At 35.4% G+C, this 25908-nt stretch overlaps 2 protein-coding genes across 6 annotated transcripts in view; one reads left to right on the top strand and one right to left on the bottom strand.

Annotated features, from left to right (window-relative positions):
* Positions 1 to 25908, top strand: part of LOC106623993 (uncharacterized) — a 134355-nt gene that overhangs the window by 20105 nt on the left and 88342 nt on the right. The window lies entirely within an intron of this gene.
* LOC106622606 (paired box protein Pax-8) lies at positions 7858 to 24729 on the bottom strand. Of its 5 annotated transcripts, none has more exons than XM_014241833.3 (5): positions 23354 to 24712; positions 20151 to 20342; positions 14315 to 14455; positions 12693 to 13261; positions 7858 to 11407 (listed from the first exon to the last, which is right to left on the bottom strand). In XM_014241833.3, the coding sequence occupies exons 1-5, from the start codon at positions 23499 to 23501 to the stop codon at positions 10268 to 10270; spliced, it is 2190 nt and encodes a 729-aa protein (XP_014097308.3). In that variant the 5' UTR covers positions 23502 to 24712; the 3' UTR covers positions 7858 to 10267. The 5 variants fall into 5 exon arrangements, with proteins under 5 accessions (XP_014097308.3, XP_069967305.1, XP_069967304.1 ...); XM_070111204.1 differs by lacking the exon at positions 23354 to 24712 and adding an exon at positions 20728 to 20871; XM_070111203.1 differs by lacking the exon at positions 23354 to 24712 and adding an exon at positions 20664 to 20868.

Here is a 25908-nt window from a genome sequence, read left to right as displayed (position 1 = left end):
ATATCCAATTCAATCGATCCAAATTGATTCGCACGACGGCAACACCAACCAAGCAACAAACAGTCGGTGTGTGTTGGTGTTGTTGTTTGCTGAGTGCTGCCGGTGACAGTGGCGACGAGCGATTACCATTTCAAAGTGGTCAAGATGAACTCACATAAATCAATGTAAATTATGGTGTTAACAAAAGGTAGACAGCGCGGCCAGCCCGGTTTGGCTAAATAGAAATTAACAGCGGGACAGCAAAGTGTGGGCCAAACGCGTCTGAGCCTATAGAGAAATGATATACATACTTGTATGTGGGGAAAGGAGAAGAGGTGGTGCGCGGCAAAGCCATATTGCCGACGGTAGTGTTAAATGTAATTTGCGTTGCCAACGTAGGGGATGGCGGCACTGATAAAGTGAGGTGACAACAATAACGAATCACACCACTGAGTCGGAGCGGGAGATTGGGCGCTATTGGGGAGATATGTGAAGCAGGGAATGTTTATGAAGTTGGTGATATACCTTTAGTCATATATCTATTAACTACAAAATATAGAATAAATGATTATGCAGTACATATTTTCTTCTTTACAAACATTTTATATTATTTTAACACTACATACTGGAAGTACTGGATTTGGTTAGGTTTTAAAGCTGATCTCTTGGGATCACACATTGATATGTAGAGTTATGTAATATCACATATGCAAAAAACTTTTAAACAAATGACTAAAGCAATTACAATACTGAGAATGACAATAAACCAAACTGTTGCTTAAAGTAGCCGACGGAGTTTGGCGAGCCACGCCGTGATGGAAATTAATATTGATCGGCTCAGTTGTATAGCAGCTATATGCTATAGTGATCCGATCTTAACAATTCTTTAAGCGATTGTACCAATGTTTCGGAAAATAATTCATGTCAAATTTTGTAAAGATATCTCTTCAAATAAAAAAGTTTCCCATACTAGTACTTCATTCCGATCGTTTAGTTTGTATAACCGCAATATGCTATAGTGGTCGGGTATATATAATATTTATACCCTGAACAGGGCTATATTTAATTATAAGAGCAAATGTATACACTCAAGATCAACTTTGACACTAAATCATTGAAAAAGTTAATGTTGGCATCAGAGAGATAGCATCTCTTATAAATTGACTGGGCATGAAGTTGAGGTTAAAAAAGAGGATGCTTGAAAACGTAAGTGAGAACCGCAGATTCTTCAAATACATAATTACTGGTGACAAGACGCAGATTTATAAATATGATGATGTCGAAACTGTTCACCAAGCTAGCAAATGGCGCTTCCAAAATGAGTCGAAGCCGAAAAATCTAAATTCGCTAAAGGCCATCCCAAGCGACGCTTAATTGGCTTAAGCTTTAGCATGTTTATGTTGGTCAGGAGCTTATACGATTATTGAAGGTGATTATAAAGATTTTTATTAACATTCGTGAAGAGAAGTAGATTTTTTTTGTCAATCCGGGTCAAATTTGATCAGAATATAAGCTATAGTAGATGAGTGTGTAAATATATATCTATAAGTAAAACACTTTAGGGAATGTTTCCTTAAATCGGTAAAGAAAAACTATTTGCAGAATATTTTAGCGTGCGCCAATAAGAAGCAATCTCGTTCAATCATTATACCAGCGTAAAGTTAAAATCTGAAATCAAGTTTCAGGGTATCTCAGAGGTACCATAGATTTTAAGCAGAAATTATTCCTCAAATCGATAAAATTACAGCAAAGCAGGAGGAAGTAAATCTTGACTCGGAGGCGATCTCAGAGTAACTTGGAAGCTAATTACTTGCTACTCCTTAAAACAGGATCTTCCAAACAACGAAATGTTCCACAACTAATACCAAATTTTATTATACCGTTTTATAGCACACTAAGAAAAGTTAAAGTAATAAGTATGCTAGTAATGATTTATTTTGCATCAGCAATTATACCCAAAACAGAATTTATTAAGTTTGTCACAATGTCTGTAACACTTAAAAGGAAACGTCAAAGACCATACTAAGTAGATACAATATATAAATGATCAGCGTGACAAGCTGAGTCGACTGGCGGACATGGCTACGCCTAAATGTCTGTCTGCATATGTTATATGCAAACTAGTCCATCAGTGTCTGATATATCGATCTGAAACTTTGCTTTTCCACACCAAGAAACTGCTTATTTGTCGGAACAGCCGATAACGGACCACTATAGCATATAGCTGCCATACAAACTGAACGATCGGAATTAAGTGCTTGTATGGAAAACTTTTTCATTTAGGGAGATATTTGACAGACATTTTGCATGAATTATTGTCCAAGAGCATCTACGAAGAAATTGTTTAGGTCGAGTCAGTATAGTATATAGCTGTCATACAAACTGACCGATCAAAGTTCATATTTTAAATATTGACAAGAATTATTTATTTTTGATTTGACAAAACTATTATTGTTGTATTGCTATAAAATGGTCAAGAAGAGTGTCTTTAATGCCAGAATGCTGCTGCGTTAATAGTCCGCAATCGGGTCCGTACTGGTTATATAATTCTGATTGTCATGTATAAGATTTTTTCGGGCTCAATTGCTGTCATGTAGAAGTGCGACCGTAAATAATATTTCTACATTGAATTCCATAGTATCCAAGTGTATAGAAATTCGATACATACCATATATCTGCAAATAAAGTGGTTTTCCCTACACCTCACACCTATTTAATTGAGTTTCAATTTCTATTTTAATAAATACATTTGGATATCAATGAATTATCAATTTCCGAGACATAATCTACCAATTTTATTGCCCACAACTATATACTATATAGCTGGCGAATATTGCCCGCAAACCCAGGCCGCAAGAAAACAAAAATTGTATGCAAACATATGTGCGTTTGTTGCTACGACTTCCTTTAAAGCGCACGCCCAGACGCAACAAATTTAATACGATCGATCTGATATCAGGCTTGATCATGCTCACCACAAATTCAATTTACTACGACTTTTATTGCCGCAACGCATTCATATTTAAATTTGTCCCCGATCATTTAAATATATACAAATGGCTGCAAACGACTATTGAATGAATATCATATGTATGATATGTATGTATAGGCATATATGTATGTAAATATAAATTATGAAGAGAGATACACAAAGCTGTCTTCGCACATCTAAGTCTGCCTTTTTGTGGTTTCACTAATTTAAGATCGAAGATAGGAAGGTGGTGGTCGGATGAAATAAATGTGCTGTGGTAGAAATATAGCTTTTAGTAGAGGTATGCACCGCGACCTATGGTATATTGTAGAAATATATATGCACTGTTATAGAGAGATGATACCTATTACGAATATTACGAAAAAATAAATTTTCTACGCTTTAGGCCTTTTCAAATCAAAACTTTCAGTATAGGTTCAAAAGTGCCTCTAACACCCCTTAATTTTTAACTCACAGTTTGTTTGCGAATGCAATGAAAAATTAATAACAATAAAACAAACTTACATCGCTTTAAGCTGCTCATTTTATTACACATGCTGTGCACACACGCTGCACACACCGAACTGACTTTGCACACACACGCTCGAACACATGCGAACGCTTTCCGAACATTCCCGATTATGACTCGCCGTTGTAAATTGCCTAGTGAAGATTTTTACAATAATTGTAAAATTAAAAATCCTTTGCCGTCACAAGTAAGCACCACTTACAACTAACAGTTGACTGCCGGAATGGCTACTTTGTAGCGTGGAAGTATGGCTCGAGGACATGTGTTGCTTAAATTGTAGTCAAACTGTAAGCAAAACTATGATAGCTATGGGCATTGGCAACCGAAAGAAATTGTTTGCAAATGAAAGAGAAAAAGTTGTGAGTAATTTCGGACACAGCATGTAGAAAGGTTATGCCGTGCACGCATTTGAAAATTAAATAAATCCAACTACCTGTGATATACAATACTTGTATGTAACTTTCGCATATTTTTTGCCGAGTTTATTCAGATATACATATATCCACTATTCATCGAACTGTCCAATTAAAATACAAAAAAGTGGGTAAATATGGTAATCCAAGTAATCTCAAGTAACTTTTGAAGCTTTCGGTGCCTAGTCGAAAAACACACGAATAAAGCCAACAAAAATGATAATAACCTAGCCTAGCCACAACGGTATCGTCGGAAATTGTAAAGCCCATGAGCTTGTAAGAAAAGGCATCCTTACTTTGACGCAACTTGTCAAAGTTACAATGAGGAAGATGAGGTGGAAGCATCTAGACGCAGTCTCATCCATTATCCAGCTTTCAGTAGGCTAAGATTGCTGTATCTCGATTGTCATACTTTCTACGAACCCGGCAAATTGGCTGGGATTGATATTAGCGCTTCAATAAATTTTATTATGAATAAATTTAAGGCAAGCTCAAGGCGTTTTGTCGGCAGGCATCGGTCTTTTGGGTTCATATATAGTAGTTCTGGACTTTACGACGGACAAGCGTCTCTAGGTGTACAAGTGGGATTATTCGTGGCCTCACGAGAAATCAGCCTAACTAGAGACCTAATATAACTTATGATAGCCTAAAAGAACAGAATCAAAAACATAGAACTCTAAAAAGTATAATGAAGATGATAGATCTGATCTCCATTATATAACCTCTTTTGACATAGCTATGAATAAAAGGCTTTCACAACAATAAAATTTGTTGGATTTTATCCACTCATAAGCATTCTGAAAGTTCATCTCACCCGATGGCAGTATCTCTTTGACGGTACCACATCTATAATCGTATGCTCTACATCATTTAACCATATTACTAAATTTCAGAATTCAAAAACTTCTACTGAACTAAATTGCAACAGAGACTTTCCTGGACCACATTTTCAGAAAAACGTTTAAGGATTTTCAGACTAACAGTACTTTATATCACTACATAGTCAATTGAGAAAGCTTTTTTGCCAAAAATCTTGCAAGGCTTTTTAAAATGTACTTAGATATCTATCCTCAATATTCTATATTCTTATAACATTTTCATAGTCCTTATTTGCAGAGACCAAGCATATTCATAATCGATTTTAACTATTTAGTCTTTTGGAATCAAAGCCCTAGGGATTCCTCACAGCTCACGGCCCAACCAAATTGAGCTTTCTTCAAATTCTTTACGGGAAAATGGTTGCTCCACTTCATAAAGCTAAATCAGTAAAATTAAGTTATATTCTATCATGGGTGATCCCAGAGAACAGATGGCATATTTACTGCGTTCAAGATGTTCATTCCTTCGGATACCTACATGGTACTACTCTTTTGACTAAAGAGCCGAACGGAGCTCAAAACTGTTTTTCCGTAACAAACTCTCTTATTGCGTGTATGGCATAAAAATTTATGAGACCAACAATGAATTGCATGCAATAAGCACTTGAGGCTCAGCATAAAGCTCATCACACCTGTAACCAAATGAGTTGTGAGCTCCAATCCAGTCACATTCCAACGGAATACGCTTCAATTTGCTGCAAGTTGCAGTCACATTGTCTTCGCTTGTTGTAGCCAGAGGTGTAGTGTGTGCGTTTGTATGTGTTTGTTTGGGTGTGTGTATATCTGTATGTATACGCGTGTGTTGTGGCTGAAGTGCCAATGGCGCTGACAAGCGCCATATAACTGAAAACATTTTTATGAGTTAAGAGTTTTGTGCCGTTTTGAACGCTTTACGAGTGCGAATGTAACAACAACACTAACAAAAACTTACCTACAGTATAGCAATGCTGCAGCATACAAACAACAACAATGCGCCGCAACTAAAACTTAACTCAACTCAGCTCGCTACATCTCATCTTTGTAACGCGTATTGCCATGCCAGATATAACAACAAAATATATGAATATGTATTGAATGTAAAAAAAAAAACAACCAGCAAGCAACGGGCAACATGAATGCATGTCCAGATTGCGATGCGGTCTTCAATGGCCATCGGTGAGCATAAAATTCGCAACATTGTTGATTTAGTATCCATCAGCGAAAAAATATGTGAGTTTATTGTGTACGCATCCACACAAAATCAATGATCTTTTGGCCAAAGGATGGAGCGGCGCACATAGTCAGCATTCTAACAGCACGCCGCAGCGCGCCACAGCTCACCAACGTCGCGCGCGCTTCCGCCATGCTGCACAAACCCTCCGCGCAATAACCGGCCAGTTGGCAGCGCCGCCGCCACAGCCGCGCGAGCCAAAGTCAAGTGTAGACGCGCATTTTCATTTAGAAGATTAAATAGACCATAAACGCGAGAAATCGCCTTAAATACAACGGACAATGGCCAGCAGACAGTCGACGCTTTGGTTAATGTGACAACAATGTTGCCAAACACTACAAGCGATATGCGCGCGCCACACACACATGCATACCTTGACGCTTTTGTATTTGTATGACTATCGAATTGGTTATGTTTCGTGTTCTCTGTTGAAGTGGAAGGCGGTACCGCTCGTTCGCCACTCGTATATAATGGTTAGTAAAAATCATTTTAATGATCGCATCTCGCCTGAAAATGCAAATTAAAATCTTTTTCTTTCAAATTAGTAAATGTGCGCGTATGTTTATTACATATAAACACACACACGCACACACATATGCACATGCATATGCGCACTTACACTTGTTGTAGTTGCGCTTGTGGTGCGCGGAGGAGGTTGCGGCGATTAGCGGCAATGGTCGTTTCACTTTTTTATGCGTTCTTTGATTGATTGGAATAAAACTGTAAGAGGCGAGTGGTCTTGGTACACAAATTAACATTGCATGCAAATATACATGTATTGAAGCACACATACATATACATATATACATATTTACAGATACACATTCAAAGCAATAATAAACTAAGGCATGGCCAGTGATTTTTTGCGCTTGTAAAAGGAAACTGCTTGAGTAATTTTTTTTATTTCTTTTTTAAATTTTTTTTTTTGCTTTTGTTTCTTAAAGTTAGCTCTATGTTTCTCATGCGTCTTGATCTTGCACAAATTATCTCTTTCAATTGCAAAACTTAGGCTATTACAGATTTCTATTTTATTACTGACATATTTGCAGCTAACGATAACAAAAGAAAGCTTTACTCAAACGAAGAATAATAACTGCATACACGAGATCAGTTTGAAACCAGCAATGTTCCAGAGTTGTTTCGGCGAAATTGGACCTTAAAGAAGGGGAGACAGGTAGCAAGAGAGAGAGAGAAAATGTGCTATAATGTCAATAGATGCCATACAATGACGTCGGACCGATGTCGTATGAAGTGGCTAAGACCAAACATATCTCAATTGAATGGAGCGAATTGAAGCTCACACAGTCTTTTCCAGAGGATAGCAATGGTATGTAATGTGTTTGGATCCAATCAGACCTAATTTTGATCAGTTTTGGGACTGCTGATAAAATAATAACAAAACTTAAGACAAAAATATTGATGACACACCAAAAATTCTTTTTAAATAAAAAGGATAACCAATAATTACTATCATAGTGTCCTAGACGAAAAATCAGCAGGCAGTCTTCGAAGTTAGTCCGATAGAGCTACCGAGTACTCAAGAACTGACTCGAAATAGTAGTTAGCACTTTGTTATAAGAATTTAAAGATTAGTGTTTAAAGAATAAAATGGATTCCTGCGCTATTAACCGTTAATATTTTTTACAGCAGGGATCTGGAACAATTAAAGCTTCGAATTTTTTTTCCGATTTCGAATTAAATTGGTTATTGAATTCGTTTCCTACTTTCCAGTTACAAAAAAAAAATAAATTAGCGTGTTGTTTAAAGATTTTCTTGAAAACTATTTATATATATCTACACTTTTACATATCATCTACTCTATACATACAAACCAAAAACCGTCTTTTAACCCCGCTTTATCGAATGAAATCACAATATTTTTTTTTCATCTTTGATATTTATTTATAGGACATTGCTATAATTTAACACACTCAACTACCCACTCTTGGGCCAAATATAGTATTGTATATAATATGAATTGCATGTGCCACAAAACATTTACACACGCATACACTTACAACACTAAATTATTGTAAGAAGAATTGAAATACTATTTTTATTTCTAATTAGTAAATAATTAAATAATTATATAATATTACTATAAAGCAGCTAATGCTTACCCATAATGAATTATTTATACAATACATATATTTATAAATAAATGTTAGTTAGTTAAAGTTGATTATTGCAATTGTTTTTGTGTTTTTTTTTTGTAATAACAACCTTTTTGATTTTAGCAATTCTTGCTTACAACTGGTACACGCTTTGACAGGAATGTAAATGTTTAATGGATTTTATATACATGCTGAGTTGGTACTCTAAACTAATGCAATTTTTAGTGAGAAAAAAGTTAAATTTGTTTTAAATTACAGTTAATAACGCTTTGTAGGTAGAAAAATCTACGTCGATATAATTTTTTCTAAAAATTTCGGTGTAATAAGGGTTAAAGGGAAATTTTTTATAAATACATGCAAATGTAGGTGTATTTTTATTAAGATTTATTATAACTTCCTCAATAAATATTGCAATATACATATGCAGATAAAAATTTAATTTTTTTTTAAATTTAAGTACCGTAATTTTCAAATAGTGTAAACAAAAATAGGAAATTTGTATTATTTATTTACACATTTATATATATTTTTTACATTTAACACATATTTAGTACTGGGTTGTATTATATTTAATTATTTATTTTTTGTAGTTATTTTTTCTAGCTATATGATATTACGAAATGCCGCCAAACGACAATTTCCATTTATTTTTTGTATTTTTATTGGCTATTTAACAAAATAGCCGCACTCTTCGTTAGAAATTTTTTTTATAACTAACAACAACAACATTGTGCATTTTCTATAGTAACCCAGTAGCGAAAACCGACTCTAGTGAAGTGAATTCCTCAACTCAGACATTGTAGCGGCTAATCGTTCGCTATAGATTAATCGTTTGCTAATTTGAAAAATTCCTCGTGCTTTATTTGTCGACTTAATTGCATACTCAAATACAGACCATATAATGTACAATTATAGTGTGCAGATTTGAGTCAGATTTTTGATTTAAAGAGACAAACACATATCTCTAACTTTCAGTAGGTCCCGCTATTTACGATTACAACAAAAACAATCGTGGTTCTTGACTATAATAAAAAAAGAGAAAATTACCCAAAATAAGGAAGGACTTGGTTAGTACTAGGTTAACCTTCCTCAATTTATAAATGTAATCCACAACCTTGTTGCTACTACAATGGCGTTTGAAATATTTTACATATACCAAGTAGATTGTTTGTATCATTTATAGGGCCTGTACTGTAACGAACGACTACTTTGAATTTTTAAGTAAAGAAAAAGCCTAATTAAACGAGACTAATATAAATGAAAATGTAGCCCTAAGGCGATAAATCAAAAAAGCTAAGTAATTTAAAAGGGACCATTTCAGAACCAGATGTGCTAATAGATATATAATTTACTCTTTTCTTTTAAAATTGATATCAATGTTAATTTAAAATTAAAAATAATCTTAGCCAGATAAAAAAATAATAGTAAGAACGAAGCCATCATTTTTCCTACTAGACATTTTTATTATATTCAATATTGTTGATAATTTTATATTTATAAAGAATTTTAATAGAAAGTTCAAAAGTATTTGTGCTAAATCAAAACGTAATAGTTCGAAGCCTTATATTTGTTTACCAGGCGTCTATTATTATTGTTAATACTTTAATTTTTATGTCAAAAAAGACTAGTGCCAATTCTAGATGGAATAGTTCCAAGCCTTAAATTTTCTTACTGGGCATTCTACTAATGTTGTTGCTGTTGTCAGTTTATATTATAACCTACATTAAGTAGCACGCGCACGCTCGTTGTAATGTTGTACGATTTCGTTAATTACTTTGGTTTCAAATTGTCTGCTATGTTTGTTATAATTTTTGCAAAGCGAACACGCTCATTTAAATGTAAATCTATGTGCATATTTGTTTTAATTTTTTTATTTTTATTATTATTTTTGCATTGCAGAGCTTAGTACAAAGCATGCAGCTTGCGTCCGCCAAGTTTCATGTTACGCTCATAATTAAGCGGCCAGCACACGGTTAGCGGTGTCTTACAATAGACAAAGTAATTCTTACCTTCACTCGCCGCCATGACGCTGCTATTACATACCAACACTGGCGGTACCGATGTGTCAATCACAAGCGCGCCTCCGAGTCAGGTTTGTCAAATTTATTTGTAATGTAATCCGTGCGCGCAACGCCCTGCTTCACGCGATTAGAATGGAGCTTGCGGCGCGCGCTCAGCGATCGTGCTTGGTGAGTTGCAGCGGCGCTTTGTTGCTCGTCGGCGACATTTCACTCATTGGATTGTTATTGCTAGTGCTCGTGTTGTCATTATGTTTGTTGTTGTTGCTGTAGCCATTATTTTGGTCTGCGGCGCTGGTGCGTGGCGTGCGCCGTACTACTTCCAACTCATCGTCGGAGTCGTCGTGCACGTTGATCTCCTCCTCCGAATCCTCGGAAGAGTCGTCCACCGTCACTAGCTGTTGTTGTTGTTGGTGGTGATGTTGCTGTTGCTGGTGTTGTTGTTTCAGCTCCTCACCCATGCTTGCAGCATTCGCTGACAATGTCGCCGCCACCGCGTACTGGCGCACCAAGTGCGCGAACGCCGCCGCCGAGGGTGAGCCGACCAGCGAGCGGAAGGCGCTATGCTCACCGCCCATTGATAATGGCGCTGATGCTGTGGGCGATGTGCTGAGTTGCTGCTGTTGTTGCTGTTGCTGAGATGTCACCAATGTTGCCGCCAGCGTTGCTGCCAACGGATGTTGTTGCTGTTGCGCCGCCACCGAGGCAGCACTTTCTGCACTCGGTTCTACCGCTGGGTGTTGCAATTGACCGCCCGCCGCCGCCGCTGCATAATGCGCTTTGGCAGCGTACTGTTGATGATGATGCTGCTGCTGTTGTTGTTGACTGTAGTGATTCAACAACATGGTCGCCGCATTGCTGTTCGGGGGATGATGCGGCGCATGATGTGTCAAATGATGTCCGTGCGCGCGCAATTCCAATTCGCTCGCTGACGAATTCACCGCCGTCGCCGACGACGCTTGACCGCCATGCGTGTAGTGGTGGTGGTGGTGGTGGTGCGATTGCAATTGGTCCGCGCCCGCACATGTAGAGGTGTTGCTGTTGCTGTGACAGCTGGAGGTCGGTGAAGCGGCCACGCCCATCGTCGCTGGCGGCGCGAGACTGTGACTGTGATTGAGACTGTTGCTGTTGTGATTGTTGCTGCTGCTGTAGCTGTTGTTGTTGTTGTTGTTGTTGCTTTCGGGCGACGGCTGTGAATGCGGAATGTGTGGATGGCCGGAGGGGCTGGAGCGCTGCTTCAACAGATTCATGCGCTGATGGCGGCGCCACTTCGCTCTTCTGTTGGAAAACCAAACCTGAATTGATCAATGCGGAAAGGACGATGTGGTTAGTTCAAAAATAAACGCGACTATAAATGCGAAAGCAGCGGATAAGAAAACAAAATTTTAAATTAACGCATGTATGTGTGAGTGCAAATAAAACGGAATAACGGTTAATAGTATTCAAGCAAGTGGAGAATGAGGGAATTTAGCGCTATCGAGTGAACATTATTGTGAACGGATGGATGTATGGATTAATAGGAATAAATGAATGGATATCGATATGGATCTTGACGAATATAAGTATTGGATAAGCCAATGAGGACATTTACTGTATGAAGTTTGATGGGAATTCGGATGTATGTAGATATGAAAATAGATTTAGATCTGGATATGGATATAGATATGGGTCTAGATATGAATATGGATACGGAAAAGTTTCTTTTAAAGAAAGGTCTGATTTGGATTCGGACATAAATACAAAAATTTAATTAAATACGGTTATCGGCATGGACATAGGTATTTATATGATATAGATATATGTGAATTCGGATATGGACATGAATGTGTGTGTATATGGACACCCACATGGATAAATATAGGGTTAAACAATTTCTTTAAATAAAGATTTGGTGTAGACTGGGATATAGATGGATATGGATATGCCTATGGATAAGAATATCTATTGGATATAAATTGATGTAGATCCAAATAATACATATATATGTGGATAGGCACATATATGTATATATATTGTATATAAATACGGATATGGATACAGGTGAAGATTTCTTTTAAAAAAGTTTGATTTGAATTCGTACATAAAGGCGAAAACTTAAACGGATACGGATATCAGCATGGCTTCAGATATATATATATATATGAAAATGGGTGTAGAAATGAAACAAGATTTAGATATGGATATTAATATGGCTATGGATAAGAGTAGGATGTATTGATATGGATATGGGTAAGACATAGATAAAGATATGTAGATGAATATGAATATGGATATGTGTGGAAATATATATGTAAGGCTACAGTTATGGAGAAGTTCTGGATATGTATATCGTTAGAGATAAGTATTGGAATATTAACAAAACTTTCGATAAGGATTCAGACAAAAAATTTGATATTGAAAATAATTTAAAATTAAAAATAATATATATGAATGGGGATGTTCAGAAATGAGAGTAAATAATAATGTCAATACACCTAATTTTAGATGTATTGTTAGACACGGGACATGAGGAATATACCAAACACCTTTTAAAAATTCTGTGATGAAAATTGGTTTTAAAAAATAAAAACGTGTACTCACTTGCACTCGTGCCTCACTCAACGACGTACGGCTCGATAAACGCTCTCGCGTGCTCACACATGGGTAATGACTCTTATCGAACTCCTTCTCTAGCTCCTCCAATTGCTCTGGACTGAAAGTTGTGCGATTGCGACGAAATTTCGGCTCATCATCATCGTCCAAGTAGTCCGAGTCCACATGTCGACTATCATCAGGTGACTCCAACGTGTCCCGACTACCCGAACCAGGTGATATTGCACGATTATTTGTTGTCAACAGACCACCTGAGCCACTGCTGGTACCCATATTACTGCTTAAACCGCCGCTATTACCGCTACCCGACGGTGGTAGCGTCGTAAGCGTTGGACCCGTCGCTTGTGTGGGCCAAAAGTGCGCAGCTGCCGGGGCATTGGCTGCTGCAGCTGCCGCTGCGGCAGAGGGATGCCAAGTAAATCCACCATATGGATGTGGAGGATAGAGACTGTAGGCGGCGGTGCGTGCAAATTCACTGGCCACACGCTCGGCGGCACGATTGCGTAATATGCGATTGATGGAAGAAACCGAAGGTGCGGTGGTGTTGGTGCAAACGGCTGGAAGAAAATATGAAGTGAAAACATGGCACTCAATTTTGGTGTAAATATTGCTAAAATCACCAAAGCTTGCAGAATGGCGAATCGAACACACAACTAAAATTCCTATAATTATTTGATAAACTCTGAAACACAAGGTACAATAAACTAAATTATTTTTATTACAAATATTTTTCAAATTATCTCTATTATAAATATTGTTTTTCATTAAAAATCCTAAAACATTAAACTATATAATTATTTTCAATAAAAAAATTCAAAAACAAAAAAAATTACTAAACAAATATGAATCAAAAAGCTGACGCAATGACTTACAGATAGCATGGAAAAGGCTATGCCACGTTAGAGGGGGATAAGAGATTCTTCAGATTGAAGTATTACTTTGTTTAAACTTGGAGAATTATTTGACTATTGAAACCGATCGAAAAATATGGCAGGACCCATTGGTAAATGAAGGAAAGTAGCTTAATATATTTATTTTATGAGAAAACAACAGTTACACCAAGTAAACTTAGCTAAATTGAACGCTGCAATTTCTTAAGCTTAGCTTGAGACTTGATTGGAGCGATAACCAAAGCTATATATACGTATATATTATGTGAGCATATCACTATTAAATGAATTAATGCGCTGCCACAGTCATTTATGAGTTATTAAACTACTTTGCAACAAAGCCGCCTCAACAATGTGCAGTGGCTTTGTCAAAGTAGAGCCGCTACAGTGGACTTAAAGCCATCATTAACCCTGATGGGCAATCAATCAAATAGCGAGCAACGTGCAAACAAACGCCAACAGATTAAAATCGAATGGCTTGGGGTAAGCGGGAAGCGCATCTGCATTTATATGGATCATATATACCAGTAACCTGCTGCTTACGCGGCATTTTATAGTTTAGGGGGTATGCATATCGGTTTTATATAGCATTTAATCAGCGCGACGCTCTAATTGGTGTTTACGATCTTGCGCCCAATGCGTGGCATGCAATATGTATAGGCTGATATACATATATATATATATATATAGTTTAATGTGTTATCTTTTTGTTGTACATACCTTCCGATATCAACCGTTCGCGTATTTCCCATGCGAATATTGTTGGATTCTCGCGCTTGTACTGTTCGATCTTTGAGACAACTGTTGGTGTGGCGACTTTTGGCTTGGAGCCACCAATTAGACCAGGTGGACGCAGTGAGCCTGCAAGTGGAAAGAAGTTAAGAAAACAAATTAATAAACTATTGCTGGATAACAGCAACTGCTTAAAAAAATTAAAATTACACAATCATGTGGTATATACGAGTATATTCAACACAGCGGAAGTGGTACACAAATGTGATGGAAATACACTCATTTATATACGAAAAAAATTTATATATATTTTCTAAAGAAAACTACACCACAGTGTGAAAAGCTGTAAGATGTTAACCCTTTTTTTTAAATTTAAGGTACACTTAAGGGAGTCCGTTAACTACAGTACGTGAAACTGAAAACTCGTTTTTTCGAAATTGCATTTTTCAAATCAGGTGACGATGGAACTCGTATCACACATATACACTTAAAATTTTAGCTGCAGCTTAGCAAAAATATTATCAAGATTTGGTTGTTATTGCAAATTTGTATACCCTAAATGGTATGAGATATGGTAGATGTAAGTGTCGTTTACGCCATTTTTAATATGTCGGGATCTGTAATTTTTTAATTGTATTCAGTAATGTTTACAATTACATCATGAAAAGACATACGCAAGAACAACATTTACAAATTATTCAATTTTATTATCAAAATAATCGTTCCCCAATTTTAACTTTTGCCATTTTATGATCGTAATAATCATCCACCTGTCTTCGCCATTTGTCGAATAAATAAACAAAACTCTCGATTCTGGTGCGAAGAAAATCCACAAATTATTCATGAACAACCATTGCATTCACCTAAATTGACAGTTTGGTGTCGTTTTGGGTCTGATGGAATCATCGGTCCGTACTTGTTTCGAAATGAAGCTAGTGACACCGTTACTGTCCATAGAGAGTGGTATAGATCGATGATAACCAACTTTTTATGGCCGCAATTAGAAGAAGTTGATCTTGATAACATCTGGTTCCAACAAGACGGGGCAACGTGCAACAACAACAATTATCGTATGAAAAGTTTGGAGATTTGATCATTTCAAGAAATTGTGACATTGAATAGCCTCCAAGCAGTTGTGATTTAACACCATTAAACTACTTCTTGTGGGGTAATTTGAATTCATTGGTCTCTAGCAATAAACCAGACTCTCTTCAAGCTTAGATGTCAATATTGAACGTTCTATTCATGACATACGACTTGGTTTAGAGGAAAAAGTACTCGAAAATTGGGTTCATCGAATTCGTTCCTGCAAAAGAATTCATGGAAGCTTTTTGAATTTCCTTAACAGTTCTTTTTTTAGAAAAAAAATGCTATCACTCTTATTGGAAAACCCTTTATAAGCTTTCTTTAGTTCGACAAGCGTTACTCTCTAGCGAATAGAACAAACTATACCAGATGCTCAAACAAACGGGCAGCACTTGTGGTGTAACCCTGCGCAAATACGTCTTCTGAAACATGCGCATGAAGAATGTTATGATTTTTCTTTAGTATAGAAACTTGTTTGATCGCGTTAAAAAAGGTTGCAGTAACTTTTTATTTTTGTTCTCTATAAGTTACTATAATGGATTTTAAATCTTAAGTTTTAAAAACACAAGAAAAATATAAATTTGTATTTTAGTTTGTCATTTGAACCATTCACAATAGTAAAACTGATCAAAAATATGCTATACCACTTTAATCAGGTATCCGTATACTCTCTTCATACGAATTCAACTCGTTAACTTTATTGTTGATTTTCCATGTAATTTTTTTGACAATAAATTGAAGCGAGCAGAGAAATGGCGAACCGAAGATAGCTATTCTCGTATAAATGATAAGCGCGACGAGCTGAGTCGATTTAGTCAAGTCCATCTATCCTAATTAGTCCCTTACCTACCAACTATATGTTAAATAAAGCTTTAAAGAAACCCCTTAACTACAAACTCGACATTCCAAACAGGTTTACAGGATGTGCCAACACTGACCGTTACACGCAACAGGACACACTCAAAACTCATGTGATTCAGTGACAATTAGTGCAAAATTAAAAAATCATCATAAAAATGCAATTAGTATGCGCTTTCAACAAATATTTAACACCAACAACAAGCAGTTGTAGTTACCGCTATAGCAAAGTGTTTATTTGTTTGTACCACACACCAGGGACTGTTGGGCCTAAAACCATCACCACCAACTGGGAACCCTTTCGTAATGCATTTGCAACATTATCAATCATCTTTCGACAACAACAAATGCTTTGCCTGCCAACCATTTTGCCTGAGTCAGCGTTGTCGGGTTTGGTTGGCGTATGCGTTACCTGGCTACCGACTTGCTGCCACGTTGATCGTTATCATGCATATAAATGTTGGTATATGCACACATATATATACATGTAAGTGTGTGTGTTTGTATGTAACAACAATAAAGTGCACTTATGTGAATATAATAGCTTTATCATCAATTTGCAATCGGCAAGACGCGTATTTTGTACCTACAAACCGCTACTGACAGCCAAACAGACAAACAGACGGACAGGCTGCGACGGAAGCCGAGCATCAAGCGCTGCCAACTGTTGCTGCGTGTTTGTGTGTATGTGTAATTGTCTGATATGTTGACGTTGGTAAGCGCAATGTTGCATTGTGCGCCGATTGGTGTTGTATAACATAATATATGTGTTGTTATCTTTGTTGTTATTGCACTAATAACTCATCGCATGCACGAAATAAGCAGCAGTTACGCTGCACTTATTGTTGCAATCGCACAAATTACAGGAAATTTTCTATACACGTATATATAAACACAAGTAGATATGAACACAAGTAGATATGAATATGTAAATATAATGTTGGTGTATCAAAAGTCTGTATGGGCTCAATGGTGCTAAAGATCACAACATCTATCTGAAGATGATTTTATTTGTTTATATATTGAAATCTGCCTCGATTTCCGTTATATGAACCGTTCTAAGGAAATCAGTAATATTGATTTATCTCAGTTCAACAATAAAAAAGGAACTTGTTCTACTCCAATCGCTGTTAGAGGAAATCTACTCACGCCATAATAATATCATTCGAAAGACATTTGCTTGCATGTTCGTTGTTTAAGAGGATTGTCGAACTCTCTCCAATCTGACCTTTCCAGAATAGCTTTAAATCGAAATCGATTAAAAATTCGTACAAACTGAATAGCGAGGCGCTTTTCGAAATAGGAGGATCGCTAGTGATCATCCAATCTGGCTTAACGTAACCAAAACAAGGCAAGGCCACATGGGCTCAATTGTGTGAAATGTTGCCACCTTGTTGAGGCCCTATGCTCCAGAGAAGAGTAATAAGCAATAATCCTCGGACTATTAACGAACTCAAAGCTAAATTCATCGCGATACCACGCGAAATGTTCCAAAAGGTAATAGATGATACAGCAAAGTGGGCTGTTGTCAGTAGTGGTTATTATTAAGGATCTGATAAAGTAAATATATTATATCTCAATTATAATAGATGGTTGCCAACATATATACAAGAATATATTCTTAATTATACACGTATGGAATATATATACATAAATATATTATATATGTGGAAAGATACGAAAGGCGCATATTTCAAATTTGTATATACTCATTGCGCATAACAAAGAGCACTCAAGACATTTCTCGATATTGCCTTAGACAAGCAAATTTTAAAATTTTAAATTTAGATAAATTTTTGATCAATCATCATGATAATAGTACTAGAAAAAAGCATTAACACTGTGAAATCACCTTCTTTAACCGCACGAATAACAGCAGCAAATCATTAATAGGTATTTGGATTCACAAAGATTTGGAGAGTAGCGAATCGAACAAACTATACTAGCTGTTCAAACAAGCAGACAATGCTTGCGTTTCAACTTTGCGCTAACATGTCCTTTGACGTTTTCACAATTGTGTTACGATTCTTTCATTGGTAGAGCAATACTTCGTTCCGTGTCAAAAAAACGTTTTATAAACAATTATAATTGATTCTCATAATTCAAAAGAAAACATGGTAGGGTTGAAGATAGCCGAATGAAGTATCAGCATACTCTCTTGTACGAATTCAACTCGATAACTTTCTTATTGCTTTTAGATTTAATTTTTTTTGGCAAGGAGCAACTCTTAAAGATATGTAGATAGCCAGAGATATACCGAATCGAAGACAGTTTATATTAATTATGCTCACGCTTATGAAGATTATTACTACCAGGGAGTTATGGATTTTTTTCTATTAGAAACGTTTCGGCTCACAACTATTCTAACACGAAGGACATAAAGAGTGAGAAAGAAAGATAGATTAATTTTACTACCAAAAAAGTTGTAAAACAAGTCCGAAAGTAAGTTTTTATATAGCTCATACTCGTAATTATCATAAGTTTCAGGTTAAAAAAATATATTTAAACTTTTATAAATATAATGTATATACATATATGTAGATTCATGGGGGTTAACCCAATTCTATAACATCTATGGAATCGAATTTCTTGAAAATCCAAAACACTAAAAAAGTTTATCACCAGCTTTGTAGTAGTCATCAGAACCGTAAATTTTGTACGAATTTAAACAAATAATTTAATTTAAATAATTCTAACGTATATTTAACTATATCTATTATAGGATTACTCCCACATTTTAAACAAAATTTTATTTACATTTTTCGAGAAAAGTTGTCGAAACGACAGTTGAGCTAAAGAGCATTAAAATAATCAATGGAAAATATTCCACGAATGTTGTTTTTATATAGTACAGTTCCTACAGATAAGATCTTCAATTTTGAGAACTATTGAATTTTTTTATATAGTATAGTTTTAACATAACATATGTTTTATTTGGGTTTTCCGAAAATAACAGCTTTAACTCGAGTTTACTGATCATTACTACATTTACCACATCACAAAATTTCGTTTAACCCGTCAACTACTTAGTTTTGGTTGTTATATCAACACATTCAAAGTTTACCAAATCAAAAATTTTCATTTAATTCTTTGTTTGGCAACAAAATTATAAGCACGATTTTAAATGTTAAACACACTTTTTAAAGTTATAATAATTTAAACGTAGGTCTTCTTAAACAGCACAGTGAAAACACTTGATTTGTAAGCGCTAGTATCACACTCTTATTAGTCATAAGATAAGTAAAGTTTGAAGGAGGAAGCATCAATATTATATTAAACTAGACACCGAGGAATAATAATAAGCAGATCTCAAAAATGTTTTGCTGAATAATCATAAGAAGTAATAAAAATCATTTTTAGAAGAGGACACCAATATTTTATAAGCAGAAGTTAATGCTTGATGAATGTAAAAGATTCCTGTTTAACGTTTTTTTTGAAGTCTGAGGCCAGAAAAATTGTGATTAGCAAAACAAATTCATTCAACCACGATTTTAATACCCTGAACAGGGTATCTTAAGTTTGGCAGGAAATTTCTAACGCGCAGAGGCGAAACACCGCAGACCCTTTAAAGTATATATATGTATAAATGAGCAACGTGACGTGCTGAGTCGATTTAACCGTGTCGCTTTGCCTGTATATACGCGCCCTCAGGTTTTGAGGTATCGATCTGAAATTTTGCACATTCCCTTTTCATCCCAAAAAGCTGTCGCAACCGCATACAAAGTGATCGATCAAGTCCGATCCGAACATATTGTTCATAATCGATCTTTGTATACTTCTGAGAACTTATTCTTTCGAACCTTAGTTTTTTCAACGAAATTAGAATTACAAACTAATTTAATTTAATCTTAAATTTTAGAAATAATTGCTGTGTACTCACCTAGTAGCTTGGAGACAGCACCCTGTTGCGACAACATATGCTGAGCTATATCGTAACCGCGTAGACCGCCGAAACGAGACAACTCGAGTAAACGCTGTTGGGACATGAGCGCATTCAGCGTGGTGGGCGATGGTGAGCCACCGGCTCCGAAGATTGCAGCGCCCGGTATTTGCACAGAGGGTGGCAGGCCGACTGGAATGTAAAATGTAATTTTAAAAGAAAATATTTTTTTTTGTAAATGTTATAGAAATAAATGTTTTATAAATAATAATTTATAAATTCGGGTTGTATAGCCGCCTAACTGCACCTTCGCTCGTTGAAAGCGCTTTTGTGTGCTTGTTCATTGAGAATGCTAATGTTTGCCTACGATTGAACTAATTTCTCAATATATCGCGCAGGCGGCGCAGTTCCGCCGACTTTGCACTCCGCGGCGAATTCGTAATGGCTACTAAAACTAATATAATTATAACAATTTCGCTGCATCAATTCGTATCAAACTTTATGCTTAATTACCAGTGACTAATTTGGTTTAACATGACTAACTGTATTAAATAAATAGCGTTAATTTTGTGTTTACTATTTTTCTGCCGTTAAGCAGCGCAGCAACAAATAATTCGAGCAAAATAACAAACAAAAAGAGCTTTTTGCCGCTTAGCGGGTCGGTGCGCGGAGCGGTAGTGGCACATGAGGCAACGTTTGTTGCCGTCACAACCACACGGCATACCCTTGTCACCTGAACTAGTTGAAATAAATTAAGAAATTTATACAGGTGTGCTACATAAGCAGATCATGACATTTATTAAGGTTTAATTGTTTTCCTACACGAGCATTTCAAGCGATTGTGTACACCTAATATACACCCAATTTCGTCTGCTCAATTCAACATTTACAATTATGATTTACGTATATGCATAGGTACATATGTGCAAACACACAGGCGCACAGTGCAAACAGTGCGAACAATCGGCACGTTTTAAATATTTAATTAACAATAACCGTGGAAAAACATTTATAAAAGATAACAAATGCCAAAAACAGTAACCACAATAAATTTAACAGAAAATATAAAATGCTTAAAATACAAATATTATTTTTTATTTATAAATATCCAAAAGAAAGAGAATTTATGCTTAAAATAAATTATAAAAAAATTTTTTTTAAGTAGTTTTAAATTAATTAATTACCACATAAAATTGCTGAAAATGCGTTAACTATCACAGCTGTCAGCGCTTGATTTAAAGTTGAGCGAATTCTATGACTTTTTCACCCTAACCGAATTTCCATGCATACATTCCGGCTAGCTACCCTCACATAAATTATTCTAATCAAAATTCATTAACTTTCATAACATTAATTAACATAATTACGCCGTTTTTTATAAGCTTAGCCACTTAACTACTTAAGGGCATTCTAACATAATACTTTCATTAGAAAATAAGTGAAAGCTGCGTGCGAAAGCTTTAAGCTTTCCAAAAAAAAAGGTGAAAAATAAACAAAAACATATTTTCCACAACTTGTTTAATGATTATGTATTTATGTGCTTAATTCGCGAAATATTTTAATATTTTGGCAGCTTCAGTAAAAATTCGAACACAGTGCTTTCATTACAAAAATAAAAGCTTTGTATGGAAACTTTGAGCTTTAAGAAAAAAGTTGAAAATAAATATTTTTCTACGTTTTTCCCATGATTATGTAACCTGTGTGCTACATTTGCTAAAGTATTTATATTTATTATATATATATATATATATATATATATATATTTATAACATGGAATTTAAACATAAAATAAGAAACGAGATATAAAAATAAGATGTGAAGTGAAATGTTCAGGAATTCTCATTAAAGGAATAATAATAATGCGCATGAAAGTAGTATATGACGTCTTAAGCTTTAAAGTGGCCCATTTATTAGTGAGCATATGAAATGAGCTTTCAAAAATTATAAAGTTTAAAATTTAAAGCAAAAAAAATTTTTTTTGAGATTGTTCGATAACTATTGTAAATATTGTTTTTTTTGTATCATTTTGTGAAATTCTACTTTCTTAGCTACATTTTATTCTAAGAACTAGTCTAAGCAGCGAACAGAAACTACTTTTAAATGAATAAAATGAAAAAACTCTCTGCTTTAAAAAATATATATAATAATAAAAATTAAATTTTTTAATTCACTTGTCTTTCATAAGCGAGTAGCAAACGAAGGTGCAAGATTTTAGGTATTTAACAATACTGTCAACAACTCAGTTACCAATAGTGAGAAAATGGAGTATAAATTTATCTGTTTTGGCTGCGCAATCTTCGAAATACCTATTCTATTCTGCAACAGTTCTTAATTTGAATTTCGTTATTTTCTTAACCAAGCTCGATAAACTCAAAAAATAACCTAATTTTATTTATCGCTTTCAATAATTATTATATTTCCTTGCAACTATCGTTAAATAACAAAAAAATTTGAATTTTTTGATTTCAATATAGACTCTTCGTTTGTTTCTATATGTATATGTTGGATTTGGATTTATGAAACTTAATTTCTTCTTAACCTCATATTCGTACATTATTTTATGATACGTTGATGACGACATAAAATGTTTTTGTTTTAAGAATTGGTTTTTTTTTTAATTTTATATGGGAAGACATACCTAGAAAAGTAAAAAGGAAATATTTTAAAAAATTTTACACTGTGTTTATTTAACTTTACTGATGTATTTATTATTGTAATAGTTATAATATTTATATATAATATTCTTTCCTAGTGAAATTAATTACTGGCTTAAATTTTGTTTTATTTTAAGATCTTACTTAATTTTTATTTTGTATCGAGCATATACTCAGTTTAGCGCATGACTGCTACCATATTATTTCTAACGTTCATCGTTCCTCATTGGAGGATCAAACAAACTTTCAAAAGATTTTCTGGCACGTAAAAGCTAAACAAAGAAGTCACTACAACGCTAAGAGGTGCCTTAAAACACATAGGAACTACATTTTTAATGGCATACGAACTCACATAAATAAGATAAGCCACTAGCCAAACATCTAATTGTACTTTTGTCAAACCATTTTGGAAACTTTTTCTCACTAAATTTAAATTTTAACTGATTCAGGAGCATGCCGACAAACCCGTCGGAAAATTTTATATCATTCACACAGTTTTATAATAACTGTTATCATTTTTTAATAATTGAAATAAATTCCGAAACTTACTATTGCATTGTGGCGGTATTGTGGGCGCACCACCTGTACCCGCTAAGGCTGGTATTCTTGGTGGTTCCATTTTCCAATGCGCTGGTATGCTCGTATTTGCGGCGGCCAATGTTCCAAATTTATGATTAATACCCGGTTCAATCAACATGACCAAGCGAGCACTGCAGCTTTGGGAGTAATTTTTCACGATTCTTAGGTTTATAGTTATATATGCGTATTATTTTGTGGGAGTTGCTTAGGGAGTATACTTGAAGAGTTACACAAGAAGCTACATACTAAGCAGCAGTGTTTGTATGTAATTATGCATTTAAGTTATAGTAACTGTTTGTGGTGATAAGGCATGCACAATCACGCATTAACGCACAAAAACAACAACACAGCGCGCTATTATATGCATATAATATAAGTACAGTTTAGCGAAAGTAAGAAATGTGCGTTAGTTTGAATATATGTTTTTTTTATACTCTACTTTCTTACAATTTTTGTGCACTTTTGAAGTTTTGGTAAATTTTTTTGTTTATTTAATTTTTAATTGATTTCATTTTTTATTAATTATTTTTGAATTTATTTTCGTTTATTATTATTTTTTAATTTTTTTATATTATTATAATTTTTTTTTTAATTTCTAAGCTGTCAATGTTTTTACATTAATTTTTTTACTAATACACACATAGTTTTTATTATTATGCACTTTTTTCCATATTTCACGCTTTATTTTCGTGTCTTCTCAATCGCGTTGTTTTTTTTTTTTTTTGTAATTTTATTTTATTATTGCAAACTTTGATTTCACATAACGCGTCCGCACTGAGCGTAATCATGAATATTTTTCATACAACGACACGATCCACACACGAAAGCCGAACTCGGCGCACTGAATTAACAAATTCCATCTCAACTAGTTGTGGCGGCTTTGCGTTACGCCATTCGACTCAATGCGCCACCGCCAAAACACCACCGCGCACCGCTTCAATTAACCAACAACCGCCCGCTGTAGATGTTAGCCTGTTCGAGCCAATTTGCCGTGCCATTTGAGTGAGTGCTTTTGTATGCTCACGCGCTCAAATGAACAACAACAAAAGCCTGTGTCAGTCGCCAACACATGTACAACAATTTTATTATTCTTCTTGCCTTTATTGTTGCTGCTTTAGTCATCACCACCATCGCTAGCATTCCGCCACCGGTTTTTCGACCTCAATGCACAAGAATAATGGCGGCGCGCAATAAACGCCAAGGCACCACTAGTGCGAAGGAGCAAGTTGCCGGCAACTCAGCTGCTGTCGTGCCACTTGCTCTCTAGCGTTTTAAAAATAGTGAGCGCTTGTTTTACATCGCTTGTTCTTTTTGCTGCGGCGTTCGCATGGACTTGACTCTGGCCGCGCTTGCTTACCTAAATCACATTCCGTGCATTAATTGCCGCCCGTTGACTGGCGGTTGAGCGCTTGTATGCCTGCAGTGGGCAGTGCCGTGCGCTCATGCTCGCGTTATCCGATACCAACAATGTCGTGCCTGCGCTCTCTCGCTTACACTGCTGTTGGTTGGCGTTGTAAAATTTCGCTTGGTACTATTCTTTCCAGTTGTTCGCCGCAAACTTGTCAGGTTGTTGTTGTTGCTTTGTATGTGCACATTTTTATTGCTGTCGTAAATTTTATATCACTCTCTTTTTTGTCCCGCTTTGTTGTCTGCGCTTTAGTGGCTGCCACTAACCCTTCTCCCGCGCACACATAACATTCTTAGTTTATCAATTTATTTCTTCCTCCCATTTGTTGGGTTGTGCATATAATTGCTTCGGTCTTGTGAAAATTGGACGCGCACAGAGAGCGTAACTCGCTCATTCGATATGGAAATCGTAGTTCCACTTTTGTAAATATTTATCGTTTTTATCGTTAAACCTAGCTATTGCGAACCGCCTACAAGTGCAGCCCCTTTCGGTGCCTATTCACGGTTATATATGTATGTATATGTATATATGATGTAAAATTCAAATACGTACGTAAAATATGTATGTATGTAAGCATTTTGTAGTTTTTGCTAATATTTAATGCTTGAACAGAAGACTGCACTATTCGCATTTACAACTTCAGCAATAGATACATGTGTATATTAGTAGTAATTAAAAAGATATTTAAAATTGATTTAAGCATATGTACAGACAGTTTTCCTATAGCCAACCAGCAATTGCAGCTATAAATAGTATGTCTGTCTGTATTATTATAATGGGGATACATTTTTGGTACCCAAATTGGATATTTTAAATTTTAAATTCTTACCTATGTAGGTTTTGAAAAGAAATAAAAAAATCAGGACTGATACTTTCCCTAAGATATTAACCATGGTGGTCGAATATAATGTATTTACATTTGTGTACATATCTGAAAGTTTATGCCAATAATCCCAGGGCTCTTGGAAAAGGTCTGCTGAAAAAATTTAAGTGACTATGTGTGATAGTTTTCTAGTATTTGAAAAACGCAGTTTTGAAAGAAAACCGTTTGAAATTTTACGGCTGAATCTGACCCGTACCCTCGGTACTACCGCCGATTGGGCAAAATGTGTGTGTA

This window comes from Bactrocera oleae, chromosome 6 (assembly GCF_042242935.1).
Source record: "Bactrocera oleae isolate idBacOlea1 chromosome 6, idBacOlea1, whole genome shotgun sequence".
In the NCBI taxonomy this organism is placed as follows: domain Eukaryota; kingdom Metazoa; phylum Arthropoda; class Insecta; order Diptera; family Tephritidae; genus Bactrocera; species Bactrocera oleae.
This window is presented reverse-complemented; position numbering and strand designations above follow the sequence as displayed.